The sequence below is a fragment of the Rhyacophila brunnea genome, unplaced genomic scaffold, assembly GCF_057557595.1.
Source record: "Rhyacophila brunnea isolate RB1 unplaced genomic scaffold, BYU_Rbru_1.0 scaffold_7, whole genome shotgun sequence".
Lineage (NCBI taxonomy): Eukaryota > Metazoa > Arthropoda > Insecta > Trichoptera > Rhyacophilidae > Rhyacophila > Rhyacophila brunnea.
This window is the reverse complement of record NW_028233339.1, coordinates 26,311,814-26,330,626: the sequence shown is the minus strand read 5'-3', so window position 1 is coordinate 26,330,626 and position 18,813 is coordinate 26,311,814. Positions and strand designations below refer to the sequence as shown.

Genomic DNA, 18,813 nt, shown 5'->3' with positions numbered 1-18,813 from the left:
TTACAGAATTACCAATATAGAAATAAAAGCACAATAGTATTTATATAGTCTAAAATATTAGATAAAGCCTGCTTACATCACCTTTGAGACTATAAAGTAGGTAGATAGATGGGTAGGTATATAAGGCGTGATTTATGAATAAAGTATTTTCAGGAAACAAAAGTAAAAATTCCTTTCGAGAGTATTGTTTTGCACTTTAGCAATTTCCCGATGAAATAAACAATTCATTCGATCTCTCTCCCACGCTTACACGTTTAAAATATTTGCTATCAACTACTAAAATAAACCTCACCGTTGAGGTTAAGGTTACACCCTCACTCCCCCTTACGACCCGCATTCAAACAAGGAAGTGAAAATCAAACGTTAGCGATGAAACCTTTATCATCATCATCATCAGCAGCAGAGGTCAATCCACTACTGGATTTAGGCCTCCACTAGCAAACTGTACTCTTTTCAGTCTTCACTGAACTTCGAACTTCATTGTTATGTGCAACATAATATTTTTCCTTGTCACATTGGGCTATTCTTAGTTTTAGGATTTCTCTTATATTAATTAAGTGTCGATGTTTCAAAAGAAAATGTTAGCCGTGTGCTACCATAACCTTCACATTAGAAAACTTTTCCGGTCCAGGATTTCGCTACTGCTATGGTCACTATTTTTCTGATTTTTATTGTCCTTTTACAGTCATTCATTCAATTCAAAATCGATATTTTGTAGAGACAAAATTACCACAAATGATTTTTATCTAGCTATGCATTGAGTTGCCTATAATATAATTATAGGTCTACATGGATCGGCTTGTAGATTAGTTATGATATAGCACATGCTGCGTTACTCGTGTCCGGAAATTCATAGTGAGCTGTTGTATCGGATATTTATTGCCGTCTATTATCGATATTAATATCGAAATTAACACTTAAAAATATGTAATAAAAACCAACGAACTATAAGGAAAAATAGAAAAGAAAATAGGTACCTAGGTAAATAAGTTGTAAATGCAATCATATATTTATAGGTGCTCGTAAGTATCAAGTCGTACCTACCGATCAAATTAATGTTTTTATTGAATGTAATATATTAAATTTGAACATTACTGTCTGCAATGCTCTACGAACAACGCGTTATTTTTGAAGTTATACTTCTTTAGGCGCGTTTGAAAAATCAGATCAGAGTGTATTTTTGGCGTGTGACATGTAACACATAATTTATTTTTTCACACGAAAAAAATCGCACTCGATTGGATTCGAACCACGATTGTTCAGTTATCAGCCGAATGCACTGCCTTGACGCCACAGTATGATAAAATCGTGACGATTATACAGTATAATATTATAGTTTATTCCGTTGCCTAGGTAAGGGATTTATTATTATATGTACGAAGAATTGTTCCGTTGCCTAGGAAACGAATTTATTATTGTCGGCCATTTGCAATTACTTACGTAAACAAACGATTAAGCGTCAGATTGACATTTGGTACTTTAAAAATAAAAACAACGAGAAACCATTATATAATTTAGTAATATAAGTTAAAGTGTATAGAAATAAACCAACGGCGTTCCAATAAGCGGTCCTTTTTCTGGAGTGTGTAATTTAACAAGATAATTAAGAGCTAGTCGAAGAATTTAGGTTATCACAAGTTTAGTTTTTGTTTTGTTACGCCAAAGAAGTATAACTTCTAACGCGCGTACATAAGTACACACACCGATATTTTTTTTCTTAATGCTATATGGCTATCTTTTTCCGGTAAGACTTTTCACGTTGATTTCTGCTACAGTGAAATGTAATACATGTAACCACGTAGTACTAAGTCTGTCAATAGATCATCGTTCCAGCTTCGCATGGACGATAGTGTGGGGAAAATATTGACAATGATTCGTTGCTAGCCATAATGGTAAGCCCCCTGATAAGTATAGTGATATAAGTATATCCAAGTATATTTCTGGTAAAGGGTGTGTACCATTTATTGTATTATTGTTATTCAGCAATGAAAATTCATTTAAATTCTGGAATAATTTCTTAGACGACGCGTCCACGACTCCAGTGGCTGAACGGAGCAGAACGTGACCTCCAGACTCTTGATGTGCCCAACTGACATTCCAGGGCAACGGAGAGGAGTGCAATGTTAGAGGCAGCCAGGGCCTAGTGTGGCCATCTTTTTCTATAACGATTATAATAAAAAGGTGTAAAAAATATAGCATTTTTGAAAATAGTATGTTACCCGAACATTTTTCGACTTAAACCAAAAATATGGTATCGTTTTTCAGGGTATCAAAATTAAAATATTCTCCAATATGTGTAGTTAATTATAATAATATGTACATCAATGACATTGTTAATGGATAACGCACTCAATACAGTAGCTAGCAAGAAAATTCGCGCATAGCGACACTCGCACATGTAAAGATAGACGTCACGCAATTTCCAATATGCGATATCACGCATCGGGAATTTAAAGCAATATGACCTTTATTGTAATGGCGTTAGAACAGTGTTTCTAGTGTCAATGTTCATTTGAGCGAACCCGTTCGAATCGAACCATTCGGCAGACCCGACAAAAAGCATCGGGAATTTATAGCAATATCACCTTTATTGTAATGGCGTTAGAACAGATTATGCCATTCGGCAGACCCGACAAAAAAGTGAGTGTCATTTTTTTCCCAGATGCTTCGTCCATATTAATGTCATTAATGTATCTACATACACACTTTTGGCAATACTGCCAGGGCCATCAATTGGCCGTAGCTCTATTAATAATAATAATAAAGGTATTTTTATATAAGATATTCATTTTAATGTTTATACTTGCATAAATATTCGACCCACATATTAAGATTATTTATGGGTTTGCTTAGAGATATAGGTAATAATATTATTTAATATAAATGTGTTTCGTAGTTGAACGGTTATACAATTTAACTACAATACGATGTCCGCGTTCTGATTTAAAGATAGTGAGTAGTTGGTTACCTGTTTACCTAATCCTATCCCCTTATCCACTTTTACAACCCTACCATCTGTAACTGTGACGTAAGCAACCACCCCATTGCGCCAGCCCTACTGACAAATTAATCTATCCGAGGGATGAAATTGCATCCTCTGTCTATATAATACATATAGGTACGTGTGTACTGTCTGTATATCTCTAGTCTAGTGTATGGCATCTCTGTACTGGTTTTGACGTCAGTTTGTCTCTGCAGGGGTAAAACAAAACGGTCAAGGAAACTTTCAAATCGATCACAACACTATCTCTATATAAATATGTATTGAACCTAACAATTAAGCGACTATTATTGTATTTTTGGCACTATAACCCTTCTCCTCTGGAAGTCTTGGTCTCATCTAAAAGCTTTTTCCATCTTAAACAGTCCAGTGTCGCCGCAACCCAGTGCTTTGACCGAGCATCCGTGGAGATCTTAGACAATAGATACATCTTGGAGATCCAAAAAAAATAAATAATTGAGAAATATTTTTATTTTAATTTGGTTTTCGCAGGTATATGAGTAAACATTATAGATTACAGATTCAAGACGTTTACAATATGAAAAATACTTACACTATCCAATGAAAAATAAGTAGGGGACACAATATCCTCTATCTGTCTCTGTCAGCTATTGTTATCCCAATTTGCATCCCCAATGGCAAGTTTTAAGGTATTTTTTTCTTATTTTTTTATGTATATAATAATGTATATGAATGAATGTAACTTTTGTAGTGTACTCTTTTTACTTAAGGGGAGACATGCTCGGCGTAGGTCAACATTAAGTTTTTATTGTATTTTCAAACCATCATACTCCCTACTTCAATTATAGTTTGTCAATTTATGGCTACGGCCGTATGTTGTAGTTTAACCACTGGGGAATGCCAAAAGAAATGGCGTATTTCAAAAAAACACTACCTTATTCTTAGGTCAATAATTATTATAAATCAATCATTATTCGTAAGATGTTTATCTTAATCTTGTCAATTTTTTGAATAATAAACTGCCTAATTCTTGTCAAATTTGGGATCACAGAGATTATCAATATAATTTTTTATCGTAAATATTTTACTAAAATTATCTCGTCATAAATTATACTAATGGTTTTATAAATGCGATTAAAAATTAATAAATGTAAAACATCTTAACACCACTGCACATTCATGTACCGAAATATGACTATGTTCTAAAACATTAGAGCGAGAGGTTTAAAAGAATACTATTTTATGTAACAAAAATACTTTATGCACTCATCAAATGTTTAAAATAAATATAAAGGATAATAAGGCTTCAAAATTATATCAATAGATTATCTACAACGTTTAAGGAGTGTCCAGGATCATGGTTTGAAAATACAATAAAAATTCAATTTTGACCTAAGCTGAGCATGTCGGCTGTTAAGTAGGTATATAAATTCGAGATTTGGTATTGTGATCACATCAATGCTCGATTCGATAGTTATAAATAAAAACAATATATAAATAAAAGTTATACTTAGATACACTTTTGTTTTTATAAAAATATATTTTTTTTATGAATAAATAAATAAGTAGCTACGTTAATAGTTTATAATTTAATAACTTATTACATTTTAATGATAAATATATTCATAAAATATGGTATAAATATAATACTTCCAAAAATGTATATTTTACATAGTTTTTTTGTGTAATCACATCCGTTTTTTAACTAAATGAATTTAAAAAAATGTTCTTAGATGTGTTCTGATTATTTAAAGTGAAAGTTATCAGTAAAATGTATTACATTGCAGTTTCACCTAAAATTGTTACTCGACCCTTAACTATAAAAATGTTCTTTCAGGATAATTACACTTATAATGATTGCGATAGTTTTTGAATTATATCGCCTTCAAATTTTCTGAAATTGAAATGCTGATTTTTTATAAATTAAAGTCCTGCAATGTGTTTTTGACTGCGGCACAACTTTATCCTTCATAATTTTTTTATTTTAATTTATTTGTAGATTGGAGAATATTAAAATTTTATGGGAGTAATAAAGAGATCATACGCATTACATTTTTTATGCAGGGAAAAATTAACCCAACAATTCCAGCATTTTTACGACTTATTTATTAATAATTATAACGATGGAAACAATGTTCATAATTTTTTATATGGCGATCGTATTATTCGCAGGTACTAAATAACATCTACAAAAAATATAACACGAGGGAGAATAATAATCTATTCAATTTAAATAATTGTAATAATTATTTTAAATTATGTATGAGTTATCTAGGTATCTAAATTCACAACCTCTACAAAATTGTCATGCTTTATGTGACAATAAAAAAAAACATTTTCAAGTTTATTCTATTATACAGTGAGCTAATTATTTTACTGTAGAGAAGCTAAGGAAATAAGCTCTGATTATACCGATAGGTTATGCGAATATTAATTGTAAGTACTAATCAACAAATTGTAAGATAAGCTTTTAAGCTACTTAGGTAACTGTGTTCGACTTAAATAAATACTCCAACCACTTAAAAGTTGGAGTAGCAACTATACCTACCTAGATATTAAATAATAATTAGGTGCACCTACCTAGTAACTAAATAACTTATATACGTACCTTGTCTGACATATTTTTGACGACCAAGTTAGCAATACTATCCATGTAGTGCTGGACGATATTAATTACAGAGTACAGAAAATCGCAATTGAATACGCTGATGTACAATCATAATGATACATTAGTATCATACGGGGGATGTTTTTTAAATGCAGTGAAAAAATTCAAGTAACACACTGCTCATCCCTTATCATAGACAATTATGGCAGAGTTAAAATCGAATATGACTTCATTTTTCTGTCTGCTACAATTGATTACAAGACTTATATTATGAGTGATGGAACTCGTATTTATCATCTAATATGCATCGGAAACATTCAGTGAAATAAAAAGATGAGTTTGAAATTTAAATTTTTATTTCACAAACTGAGCTATCTACATAATGCTGTCTGTAGCCGAGAGTCAGTGTATCATAAACGGAAGTTAACTGGAAATGAGATATATGTATACATACTTATAGGTATTTATGTAAAATAATAAAATGTAAATTATCATAATTTTACAGAGCCATTCTACCTTTCGGTATATTTAAGAGAATGTTGAATATCCATATACATTCACGAAAATCAATTGCGTCAAAAATATTGAATTGCGTTTTTTTAAACTTAATACACTAGATTCTACTACCTACTTATTTAGTCGTGCCTAAATGTGGGATTTCTCAACGAAAAGCGGTGAAAGCTCGTTCACAATGATTTAAGTTTTATTGAGTCGCGTGCTATATTAATTATTATTGTTTCAAAATATTTTACCCCCGCGCACCCCGCGGCTGTTTATGTGCCGGGGCGTGTAATTGATGGGTGATTTGCCACCCCGGCAGCCACCCGCTGGGCTGACTCAATGCGATAACCCTCAAAGGAACTTAATTAGAAATTCATTTCCATACAAAACCGATGATATTCGTTCCGTGTATTTTAATAGCATCAACGGTTATTTTGTCAAAATTTAATTATTTTATGGGTTTGTTTTTGCAGTAAAACGTTAAATTCGCTGAATACAAATCATTAGGAACTGTAAATAACTGTCAGATTTTATGCAAACGCTGGAATTATTATTATGCTAAATTATTTAGATGTTTTTATTATGTATTGATGTTAATTATCATTGAATTAATATTTAAAATTAATTATTATAATTAGTTTCAATATACCGTGATAATTCATGAAGAAAATAATATGAACAGGGCCATCAAAAAACATTTTTACTAAACATACTTTCGTAAACACGTGCATGGATTTACTGGTGACAGTACGTATTATCGCGGCCATAACAAGAAATTGCATCCATGGATCAAAGAAGTTCAGCAGGTTCTGAATTTTCACGCGACATTTGGAACATGTGCGATATCTGCGCGTGCACTGTAGAAAGATAGTGGCGAACCTGCCGAAAAAGAACGAACTGTACCACGCAGAGCATTTTGATGTTTGTAAATTTTCACAATCAGTGAAATAGCACAATACAATGACCAGTGGCGCACCCGGGGGGGGGGGGGGGCAAGGGGCTTTGGCACCCCCCAAACATGAAAATTATCAGAATGATTTTAAACATTGAAATTGAAAGCCAATTAACTATACCTTTGGGCTTAGACAAATAAAAATACGGCAAAAAAATGATTTATAATTCTCCAGCACCCTTTTTAGAAAAATTTCTTAGATTTTAATATCTAACACAAAAATTTCGAAACACTAATGTCAGGTTTTTTTAGAAACCCAATCCCTAATGGAACTGTCAAAAAATTCTCGGTGTCCACCTGAATTCCGGAGTGGTGTAGTTCATGGCTGGGGAGAGCTGACAGGGCTCTAGCCGGGGGCCCGGGCTGTAGGGAGTCTTGGGTGCGCCATTGACAATGACAACAACGCGTCTAGTTTATGCTTGAAGAATGAGATTGGCGAGATAGTCATTACTTTTACGTGTAAACAGTTATTATCGCGATAGTTTAATTTACATACTATTGGTGCCAGTAAATCCATGCACGTGTACAGGCGCTATTAGACGTTTAGTTATTTTTATTTATATAATTCGATGCAGATCTTGGCCGCCACGTCAACAAGGTTTGTTAAGCGATTTTTTACGAGAAATGGACGTTAGTCACTTATTCAATATATTACGGCCATGCTCTGATTTGAACATATTGAAAAATAACATGAGAATTTGATAGACTTGAGGTTCAAAGACGCCATAGGCGGACACGTTCACTTGTCTAGTTTATTAATTACGTACATACTACGATATAGTATCGTACGTACAATACTACATCCTTACATGTCTTCCATTTAAAAAAAAATCGAAGTAAGTACTTACATTTGATCTATATATGGTGCCAGGATTAATCAAATCACATATTATGGCACGGCAATGATATGAAATCAGTACCGTTCTAGTCGTTGGAGGTCATGGGCCGTTAATAGCGACGAGTATGAATTATTAGGAAAATATAAGTAAATAAATTTAATATTCAATACAGCAGCGATAGTGAGCCCTAAAACTGTATACAACAACTTACTGTAGTTAAATCTATATTTTTATTTATATTTTGCATACATATTGTGACGTTGCAGACGTCACCAATGGACTAATTAACAATTGTAATTAGTGGAGAGGTTTTTCTCTCGCGGGCAACACAAAAATCCTGCGGTTGGCACTTCAAGCTTCCGGTTTTGATAAGTGGTGGGGGGAATCGATGTCAGGCGATCGAATTTTGTTTGGATCCATTTCTTTTTTCTGGTTGACCCTTGAGTACGAGAGGACGGGAGAGGAGCGAGTCCCGCTTGGCGGGATCGCCAAGCGGCTGTAAATACATTTCAATTTCATTTTTTATTATTAATAAATTTTAAGTATTTGTTTTAATTATAACCTCACTCACATGTGGATATTTTGGTTTAAGCTAGGTTAAGTTGCTGAGAACTTATTGTATTAATATTTTAGTTTGCAGACGATAATATGTCTTTTGTGTAACGTAAATATTCGTTTATGTATTATAACATCGTCGTTTATGAATGATGGTGATTTGACTATGGCGCTATGTCGCCATTTTTGTACCTTCGTAATTAATTGTTATTACGTTGTAGTACCATTGACTTTAAATTACAATGTCATAAAATACAGTGAGGTTAAATTATCACGGTGTTTCATTTAATTTAATTGTATCCTATAATATTATGTTCTTTTATGTTCTTTTCTTTCATAGAAAAGGCTTTGGCGTCCAGTTCGAGTTTAGTTTTCAATGCTCGAAATTAACCGCTGCAGCGGTATGGTAAACATTGTCCATCGGATACCAATTGATTTCGATGGTCCTTTCCGTAACAGGATTGGAATTCATCAGAGAGATAGTGCGAAAACCCAGTACCCTGAGCTAGCGGTGCCTGTTATCCACATAGCCTAGAAGTTATTTTTATTTAACAATATAAGCATGAAGTCTGATGAAATTACATTTAGTTAATTCAATTATTAATGAGACCCCTGACGCTGATGCTGCGAAACTAAATAATACTGAATATCTGGCTCAATTTTTCGCACTATAGCGACATTTAGTTTCACTTCCGTAACGTGAACTAAACTTATGCGAAGGCGGTACAAACAGTATATTTCCTGAAATTTAAATTGTCATGGGGAATTTTATGAAAACATAATGAAGATGTTTTTAAAACCTCTACTGCCCTTCATGAAAGCTGGAACGCCCACTAGTGGGCGATAGTGACCAGGTTGACTACCCCTGTATTAGATGAAAATACAAGACATTTATATTAAATTTAAAATCATAAGATAATCATAATGATAATATTATATCTAAATTTGACATATCTGTAATAATCGTAAGTTTTAATAACTTGGTCATACAATTAACTGATTTTCCGCAGGATGACCGACGACAGTATGAGCGACGACGTCTTCGAGGACGAGGTGATACCACCGCCGAAGGGCGCCGCCCCCATCCTCCACAGCGCCTCGACAGGCTACAGAGACTACGAGCCTCCGCCCGACCTTATCAACTACTACACCTCCAAGAGACCGGAGGAGGAACTGCCGATACACAAGGTTAGGGCATATTCTTATTCTTCCCCCTTTATTGGAAGGTTGCGATCAACCTAGATTCTTTGGTATTATTATGCACCGCATTCAGTTTTGGATCACCACAAAACGTCGGTGATCTTGCATGTACCAATGTTATTTTTTTAATCTGGCATATATCTTTAGCATTTAATAATTAATTGGTATACATAACAAACTATAATTATTATTCATTATATTTTTTGTGGGAATGAAATTTTATTTAAAAACTTGTCCCCTGCAGAAGACAAAATTTGCATACAAAACAGATATAAATATATATATATATATATATATATATATAGGTTTTTTTGAAACAGAATAACACAGCCTTTCATATGAAATTTTGTAAGAACACTTTGCCCACTTCTGAAATTGCAAGTTTTAAAATAAAATATCATTCAGACAAAAAAATACAATCAGAGACAAAATTATGCAAATCCATGCTGTTTATTTTAATAATTGGTTTTTATATAAAACAAATATTTGAACATGCGTATTTTTTTACATAATCCTGCTAGGATTGAACATAGATATACACACAGATACATATTGTGTTGGTGTAGCATTTTATTAATTTAGTAACGTATAATATTATTCGCGTCTAGTTATGTACATTAGTTATCCTAGTCTTCAAGTTGAGATATTAATATATAGGTAGGTACTTACATAAACGATAAAAATACAAGAAAGTTTTGCAAGAAATCGCGTCTGTTATTTCCAAGAACGTCATTAAATATAACAGAAGTATTTTTACAGCAGTAAAACACCTGCGCATATTGTTAATAATTGTATTTTGATCCATTCGTTTAATTCGCTCGCTTTGCTGATTGTATGAAAAATGATTTCTTTTGTATTTTATTCAAATGTAATAATATACTGACACAGGGGACGGATTTATCCAGTCGGTGACTGGACTCGCAACACCTATTGCTCCTCTCATAAAAAAATGTGTATAGCAAATATTTTTAACAAAACCTACAAAAATAGCGAATGACACGAAAAATTGCATTTGATAAAAATTATTAATTATGTACCTGCTGAAATGTACATACGTAATAATATCGAGGGTGTCAAGCTAAAAGGGTGTGAGGCAGCAGAGTGGACAGTGTGGGGTATAATAGAGTGCTGGGTCGCTGTTTTACAAAAAAATTTCATTACGATGTAACATTGTACAAACGTCGGTTGTGTTTTAATTTTGATTGATACAACATAGTGTTTTTGAGCTGTGACTGTGATAATGATAACGATAATGACGTCAATTAAAAAAAACAAGTTATTCAAGTGCAGTGTATTAAATTTGAAGTTAAACCGAGTTTACGTCAAATATTCGTAGATAATATATTACGTACGTTTAAAGAAATAGATAGCATTTTCGGTTTAGTTATCTAACTTCTTACAGTGGATATACTATGTAGGTACAAAGGATCAACTCAAATTAATGTATTCACCGCTGCGTTAAGGGTGGCTACGGCCCCGGTGCCAAGTAAAATTTGTCACCCCCTCATATTATATTAGGTATACTTATATGAAAATAAATGAAGAATTATATGTTGTTTATATTTACGATTTGCCGTCCATTCAAAATAATATTTAGCTGTAGATAAATTTAAAAGTATTATTACTTAAACGATATTTGTATTTGTGGATTTTATACCCCCTAAATGGCCTAAATTCTGCCACCTGGGAGGTTGTGTAGGATGACTACATAAATAATATCGTATGTATGTATATCCTGAAATATGTGCTTGATTTCCCCATCGGGAAACCTAATAAAATCAGAACCACGTTGAATATAGGTACCTATCAAGTAAATCGTGATTTATTTGAAATTTTTATTGCATCCGTTGTGACAAGCATCATATCTTAGGATCCTGCCGTGTGTATGTCACTAAGTAGGTACCTATCCGATATGGCTACAGAAGTAAATCCTAATATTATCGATAACCGTTATCAAAAACGTCAACCAAACTTACGATAAATATCAGAGTTCTTTTTTATGAAATTATGTAAAGTAATTTAAACTTTTGCTTTGAATATTTACAGACCATACTGCTGGGCGATAGTGGAGTGGGGAAAACATCGCTGCTTGTTCAGTTCGAGACGGGAAAATTCCAGACCGGGAATTTTTCCGCTACAGTTGGCATCGGATTTACGGTGAGTGCTAACAATTAATAAATCAACTAATTAACTGTGGTGATAACCATGTTACTATGTGGATTAAACTGTCTCATAAATGAATTGAAAAGGTTTATTTAAGTAGGTATGTATTTTATACTATAATATGTATGTAGGTATCCAACGATAATTTTCACGAGTATAAACTTGAATATTATTTTTTTCCATTTATACTCACACTAGTACCTACATGTAGATATCTACTGTATCTAGAAAAAATGTATAAGCTGTGTTTTTGTGAACACGTCGTATATTAGCTTCACCGTTATGTTTATAAGATATAAGCAATACGGTCAAAGTAAAATTGTCAGTAGTCGACACGCAAGTATGTATGGACACTGCCAATCTTTTACGACCTCACGTGAGCACACGCGAAACCGTGGAATGTCGTTATACTTGGTATTTAAATGTATCAAAACCACACTGTATTCAATTCGCTCGTATCACGTCGCACCACCAATCTCATGCGTGATAAAATGTTTTTTTTTATATTCTGTAATTTTACACATTTCCAAGCCATGTAATTTCTCGTATTTTTGTTTATAGTGATTTGTAAGCTTCAAGTAACATGTAATTAATAGAATGTTTTTGAGGGTTGTCAGTATTTATTATTATTTCCATATGCGATGAGCTAGCCTATGAGTTCACGTGTCATCATTTATTCTCACATTATTGTAGAATACATAATTATACCAAAACGCGGTGTCCTCCCAATTGGCTAGTTTATACCCTGCGGGAAGTAGCATATTGATATCAGTTATCAGGGACATAGGTATGTCATATCAACACTCGCTTGAATAACAGGATTCTCATTTAAAGGTAAGTGCTATTTTAAATATTTATCCTTCCACATAATTATTTGTACTACTCTCCAATGACTCCTGCTCTGCCACTTTTCTACAGTTTCTAACATGTAAGTGTACAAACCGAAATAAAAATTGGGAAAAATCAACAAGTATGTTTTAAAGTGTGATATGCAAACACACACACATATATATTATGTATACTTTGATGTAAATTTAAATATTATGCTGATTATTTATTTATTATTTTAAATAAAAATCGCTTTTGTAGGTGTAATAAGTTATATTCTTGAAAGTAACACATTTGTTGTTTATTTAATAGGTATAGTACAATATACTAAGTAGGTACATTAGAATCAAGTTATACTTTATGACATGGGTTGACCTACTTAGAGATTTCAAAGCATATAACGAAACACCTAACATTGTAAAGGATGCAAGGGCTATTAATTGGAATGCTATACTACGAGTATATTATTTATATTATATTCACTCATAGATATTTTAAATACCTGTGAATATTTCTGTGGTATTCGGGTAACACTACAATATAACGTGTACGTAAATCGTTTTGTGTCGAAATTGAGTTTAAAAAATAATTTAATTAATATTTTTATTAATTTATTAATATTTTAATTTAAGTTTTTTGCTCAAGGTACTTATAGGTATTTTGGATGAAAATAAGTAAGCCTTAAACATTTAAAAAAAATATTCAGTAAAATATAACTAATTTCACTTAGAGCACAAAATTGACTGAAGGTTATTTTACCCATTCCAATTAAGGTATTAATTGAAAATACATTGGGAATGACGTTTTGTGTAGATATGGATGTTTGATATTTTTATAAATTACCATAATTAAAGTTGTTTTCCAATATAACTTAATTTCCAACCTTATTTTCACGAGGGTTGACAGCCAAAAATGGAATGACTTACATTTTTTCCCCAATAAAACTTATCAAAAAAATCAAATATTTATTTGTCAGATATAATTTCTTTATCTAAGTCCTAATCAATAATAGCTCTGACTTGGTACATAGGCACTTATAATAACAACTTATCTATATTGGCACTGTATCCCTTTATTGGATGACTTCCTGCCCAGGTGATTTGAATGCTTTGTCATGGATTACGGCTATGCCAGAGGCTCTGTTGTGTCAATTTGAACTATTTTGAGTATCTACTATCTGATATTGCGTTAGTGTCTGTGGTTGGGGTTCAGTAACTTTGTATGCCTATCATTAAACCCTACCGTTATACGAGTGAATGCGCCGATAACGAGTGTTAATTTAATAAAACCAATGGGGTATGATATTTAAGCTTTGGCATGCATAAGCATGCCTAATACCCAGCACTCCTTTACTATGCGACATTTTTATAATATTAGTTAGAATTCGTTCGATTATCTTATCTTTTTATGGTTGTAAGGGTGTAGGACTGTAGGTAAATCGGGGAAAAATAACGCCTAAAGTTATTTTGTTAAAGTGATTTTGTGTATGTACGTCGAATAAAATGATTTATAGCAGTGGTCGGCAACACCCGCATGACTTTTTTGTGTCCTACAAATTTGTTGATCATACTAACTTAACATGCGGGTCGTTTATTTTGTTAAATTGTTTCAATCAGAGTTTTTTTATGAATAAAGAAGTGTCGAAAAACATCTACATCATTATATATAATATATTTAATATATATGTTGAAATTCAATATTTGCAGTAATATATTATCAAACACAATCAGTCAGTTTTGTTGGTATTATTTTTAACCAGATATATTTATTTTTATATAAAAGACAGTGAAGTAACAATGTAAATATTTGAAACCTTTTAATATAAAATAATATAATATGAATCAATGCCGTACCAAACCAATAACAGATATTTATAGTTTTGACGACTATAATTTTGATTCAGAAATATAATTTTACGCCAAATGTGCCAAAAATAGTATAATTTTTACACCCATGTACTATAAATCAACATAGAAAACGATAGAAACACTGTTGGTTAAGAAAAAGACCATCAAATTTAGCAGACTGTCATTTATGCATAAATAACCTCGGTCTATTTTGTTTTTAATCTATTATTTTTGTTTGTACTCAATAACTGGGGCACATTCTAATAAATATAGATTCAGCAAATAAATAATTTTTTTCTGATATTTAATTTAACACATACGAATAATCGACACGTTTACTACAATTAAATGTACTTTGTTTACGTGTAAAATGGTTATTATCGAATATCATTCCTTCAAGAGATTGGGATATTTATTGCTAACCATTACATGTATTGATTTAGCAAGTAAGAAGGTATAACGGAGAATATAACGGAGAAATAAAATACCTATATTCTATTTAAATTAAATTTACTCCAGTTTAGCATATTGATGTAGCTATTACATTAATTTAATCTAATACAAATCTATGTATGGAAATTTGCTAGATATCTGATTTAGCGCTATGTATGTGCCAAAATAGATAGACACATTTTATTTTATAGCAACGATTTTATTTTTTCAATTTAAAAAGAAATCGTTTTATATTTTAATGAGGTTGTTAGTCAGTTGTGAGAGCGCTTTCTCGGAGGCGCAATTTATAAAATTGAACATTTATTATCTATCATCCATCGCTTTTTTTGAAACACAATCAAGTGCACAGGTGAGGATCTGTCTGCGAGTAAAAATCTCATTGAATGGTTTTATGTTTAAATACTTTATGTGTATATTATTGCATTTACAAAATCATAAATATAATCAGAAATTTACATGCAAATTATAATTCATTATTATGATTTAAAGTACTATATAATACTTAAGGTGACGCATCAGTGAAACGCCAAATAATTTTCAACTGTAGGTGCGACGAAATTTTGGACTCGCTGCCATTCAGTTAGAGAATGTCGAGCCAGAAACACGTCACTTTGCTGCATGATGGCGACGGGTCAATTAATTCTAAAATCGTGTAAAGATGACTAAAAACGTTACCGATTTACTTTAAAAAGAAAACATGTCGATGAATATATTATTATTGTTACTAATATAACAATAAACAGAACATAAAATGGACGTATGTTGGATTTATATGACAAATAATATTTCGTTTGACAGGCGTCATTTGCACCCGCGACCCGCAATCCGCGCATCGCCTAGCAACGATCTTTTTAGACCGTGCCTCAACTAATGCATGGCCTTAAGTCAAGGAAAATATTTTAGCTATTGAGTAAATAGGTAAGTACCTAAGTGAAATTATGAAAAAACTTAAATGTTAAGCCTATAGTTAAGTCTTGTTACCGTATCATCGTCGTAGATGTTGTTTTAATCGCGTTGTTCTTTTGAGCGTTGAATCACGGATTCTAATGTGGTTCCTGAGTAAAATTTACACATTTTATATTCACACTTAAATTTGTGTATTTGAATCCAGAATCGCAATAATCATTTTATGTTAAAAAAAGCTTGGTTGTAATTTATGATTTACCGGACTAACCCCTTTTGTACTGAAAATGGCAAGAAGAAATATTCAAACTACCGTTCGGTGCTACATCGTCGTTGTAAATTAATGTTAATTCTATTCTATTCTATATTGAATATTTTATAGGCATATTGATATTAAACAACTAATAAATAAATAATTATTGCTCTGCTTGCAAATTGAAAAGTGTTTTCTTTTAATATTAGGACGTCTTATTCGATTTCTGATTTAAATATAAAATAATTTAATTAACTATTACTAGCAAGGTACGTTGAAGCTAACATTTAGAGAACTCCTGACGCCATCTACAAATTAATGTTAGTTATCTATCGTTAATATTTTGATTCATATTTTTAAAAGATGGTACAATATTAACGGGATTTGTAATAAGATTTCAGTTGAAATATATAATGTAGGTACGTACTAGCAGGAAATTTTATCGGATACGATGGAGTGCAATGATTTTAGTATTTAAGTATTAAGTAAGTATTTTTTTTGTAATATTATGTGTCTTTCTAATGTGTTTGAAATGTTAAATAAATTAATAGCTTAGAATTCTAAAATCAATTATGGAATTTCTAAATAAACTAAGCCAAAAATACGTAAATTTCTAGTATTATATTTTATACAGTGATTGTATATTATAAATTTATATGTTTTACAGAGATGAAAATATATCTAAATACATTTTAGACGTTCTAAATCCCCACGTATAAATTGCTGCGAATACTGTTGAAAGTCCGTCCATGGTGAAGTGGCACCTACTCCATTGCATTGTAATTCGCACCAAACAAATAGACCGAGTCATCTCTGCTTTTTTCGCTAAAGTAATTTTATTGTAGCCATGGAAATAACGCAGCGCCCCTAGCGGCTGCCACCTGTTGCTATGACGACGGCGCGGCGCATGCGCGGCTTTTCCTCAGGGAAAAGGCGCCGCGGTATAAAGGTCCGACGTATGCTATAAAACTTTATTGACAACGAAAAGACAACAAAATCAGTTGACACTAACACCTGCACACCAGTGTGGAATTTAATGGATGCTGGAGTTTTTGTTTCATGGAGGGATTTGCTTTATTTTCGTGAAATGATTAAATCCTAGTAAACAAGTAAAATTGCAAGCGATCTGGCACATATTTACTAGCATTTTGGTAATCTATCACATATAAATCAATTACAATTAAATTTGTTTACGTGGACATTATTTCTTCATTTAACAATCGACGTGTCGTACCTATACACCCGTCTAATTATTTAGCAATACGTATTTTCAGTAGGTATTTAAAAATTTAATTGTAAATAAGATTAACTATTGTAATATAATAATATGGGTCACAAGTTTTTAGTAACATTGATTTGAAGTAAGCATCACGAATCATTTGATTATAATAATACATTTACGAAAAACAATATTGTGAACAGTAGATATGCGAGTTACTACCTTCTTCCTTAGAAGGGCAATATACCTACTGAATAAAAATAGTTTCGTCATCAAAATAGTACCCTTTGTTACAATACTTAGTTCTATTTTATTTTTACAGTCAAATGTGTGTAGTTTTATCTTTTATATATTATAACAAAGTAGTTTTTCGTTTTCATTAGGTTTAATGGCAACTATTATCATACAGAAACAGTGCAAATTTAATAAAATGGTTTGTTAAAATAATATTGCACACCCAGTCGAGAGAATTATTATAAATTCAGAAATTATTTGCAATGTTTTCATGTTGGTGTACCTACATATCTATATAAAAAAATAGGGGATTGTAGCATACTTTTGATCCTTGTTGCTATTAGGTTAACAGAGTGTAGTGGAGTTTACAGTCCAGAGGATTCACTCTGCGCTACGTATTATAATGTACTACCCTCTCTGTGAACGCATCATATCTCAAAAGTATAATAGGGCTCGAGGGGTCCAAGTAAGCAAATTCGCAATTAAACAAATCTATTTCAATGATAAACATTTGTTTAGCTACAATATTCCTCGTTTAGTTAAATTTCTTATTTCTGTTTCTTCATCGTTCCTTGCATTTTGCCATCCATATACTTACAATGATTATCACGCAGCGTCATTAAATTGGTCGAACGATCATGTAGTTGACGTCTCTCTTACGCTGACCCTCAATGTATCCAGGTACGATGAGCATTTTCCAAATTATTGACTTCATTTCTGGCTGGAACTCTCCAGGCCAATATTTTAGAGAACCGGTCTTTCACGTTTATTTCTTTCAGTACAAAAATATTTGTTAGGTTAGGTCAAGTCACATCTCAAAAGCACCATTCTTCTATTGAACTTAGATGTCTTCCATTTATTTAATATATATATATATATATATATTACGTAAATTGAGTTATTTGCTCAACCAGTTGAGTCCATGCTCTTAATCTTAATATACCTACATGAAATAAATGAGAATTTTATAACGCCATGGTTAAAGTCATGAACTGACGAAGAAAATAAAAACATAAAAAGAAAATATTTACCCATGAACATATTTATTTCTTTTCACAAAATACCTGCTTGAATTTCTTGTCAATATCCATGTGTTGCACCTGTCCTTCCTACCGAATTCGTCCAATTGACGACACATTACATCGACTCGAGTTGGGTAATCTATATTTCGCAAGTGTTGGGTAATGTATATTTAAATTATTTTCCTTAGCTTATGTAGCTCCCTAAAATACATTATAATAATATTAAAAATGAAAGAAATAATTATTAGCATCCCGTGTATGTCACGTCGAGGCG

The 18,813-nt window shown here is 32.1% G+C and overlaps 1 protein-coding gene across 1 annotated transcript in view; it reads left to right on the top strand.

The window, feature by feature from the left end:
* Positions 1-18,813, top strand: part of Rab26 (RAS oncogene family member Rab26) — a 149,098-nt gene that overhangs the window by 28,669 nt on the left and 101,616 nt on the right. Inside the window, exons 3-4 of the mRNA XM_085958131.1 lie at positions 9,428-9,605; positions 11,664-11,774. Coding sequence (XP_085814257.1) covers positions 9,429-9,605; positions 11,664-11,774 — 288 coding nt within the window. The 5' untranslated portion in view covers position 9,428. The remainder of the gene's footprint in view (positions 1-9,427; positions 9,606-11,663; positions 11,775-18,813) is intronic.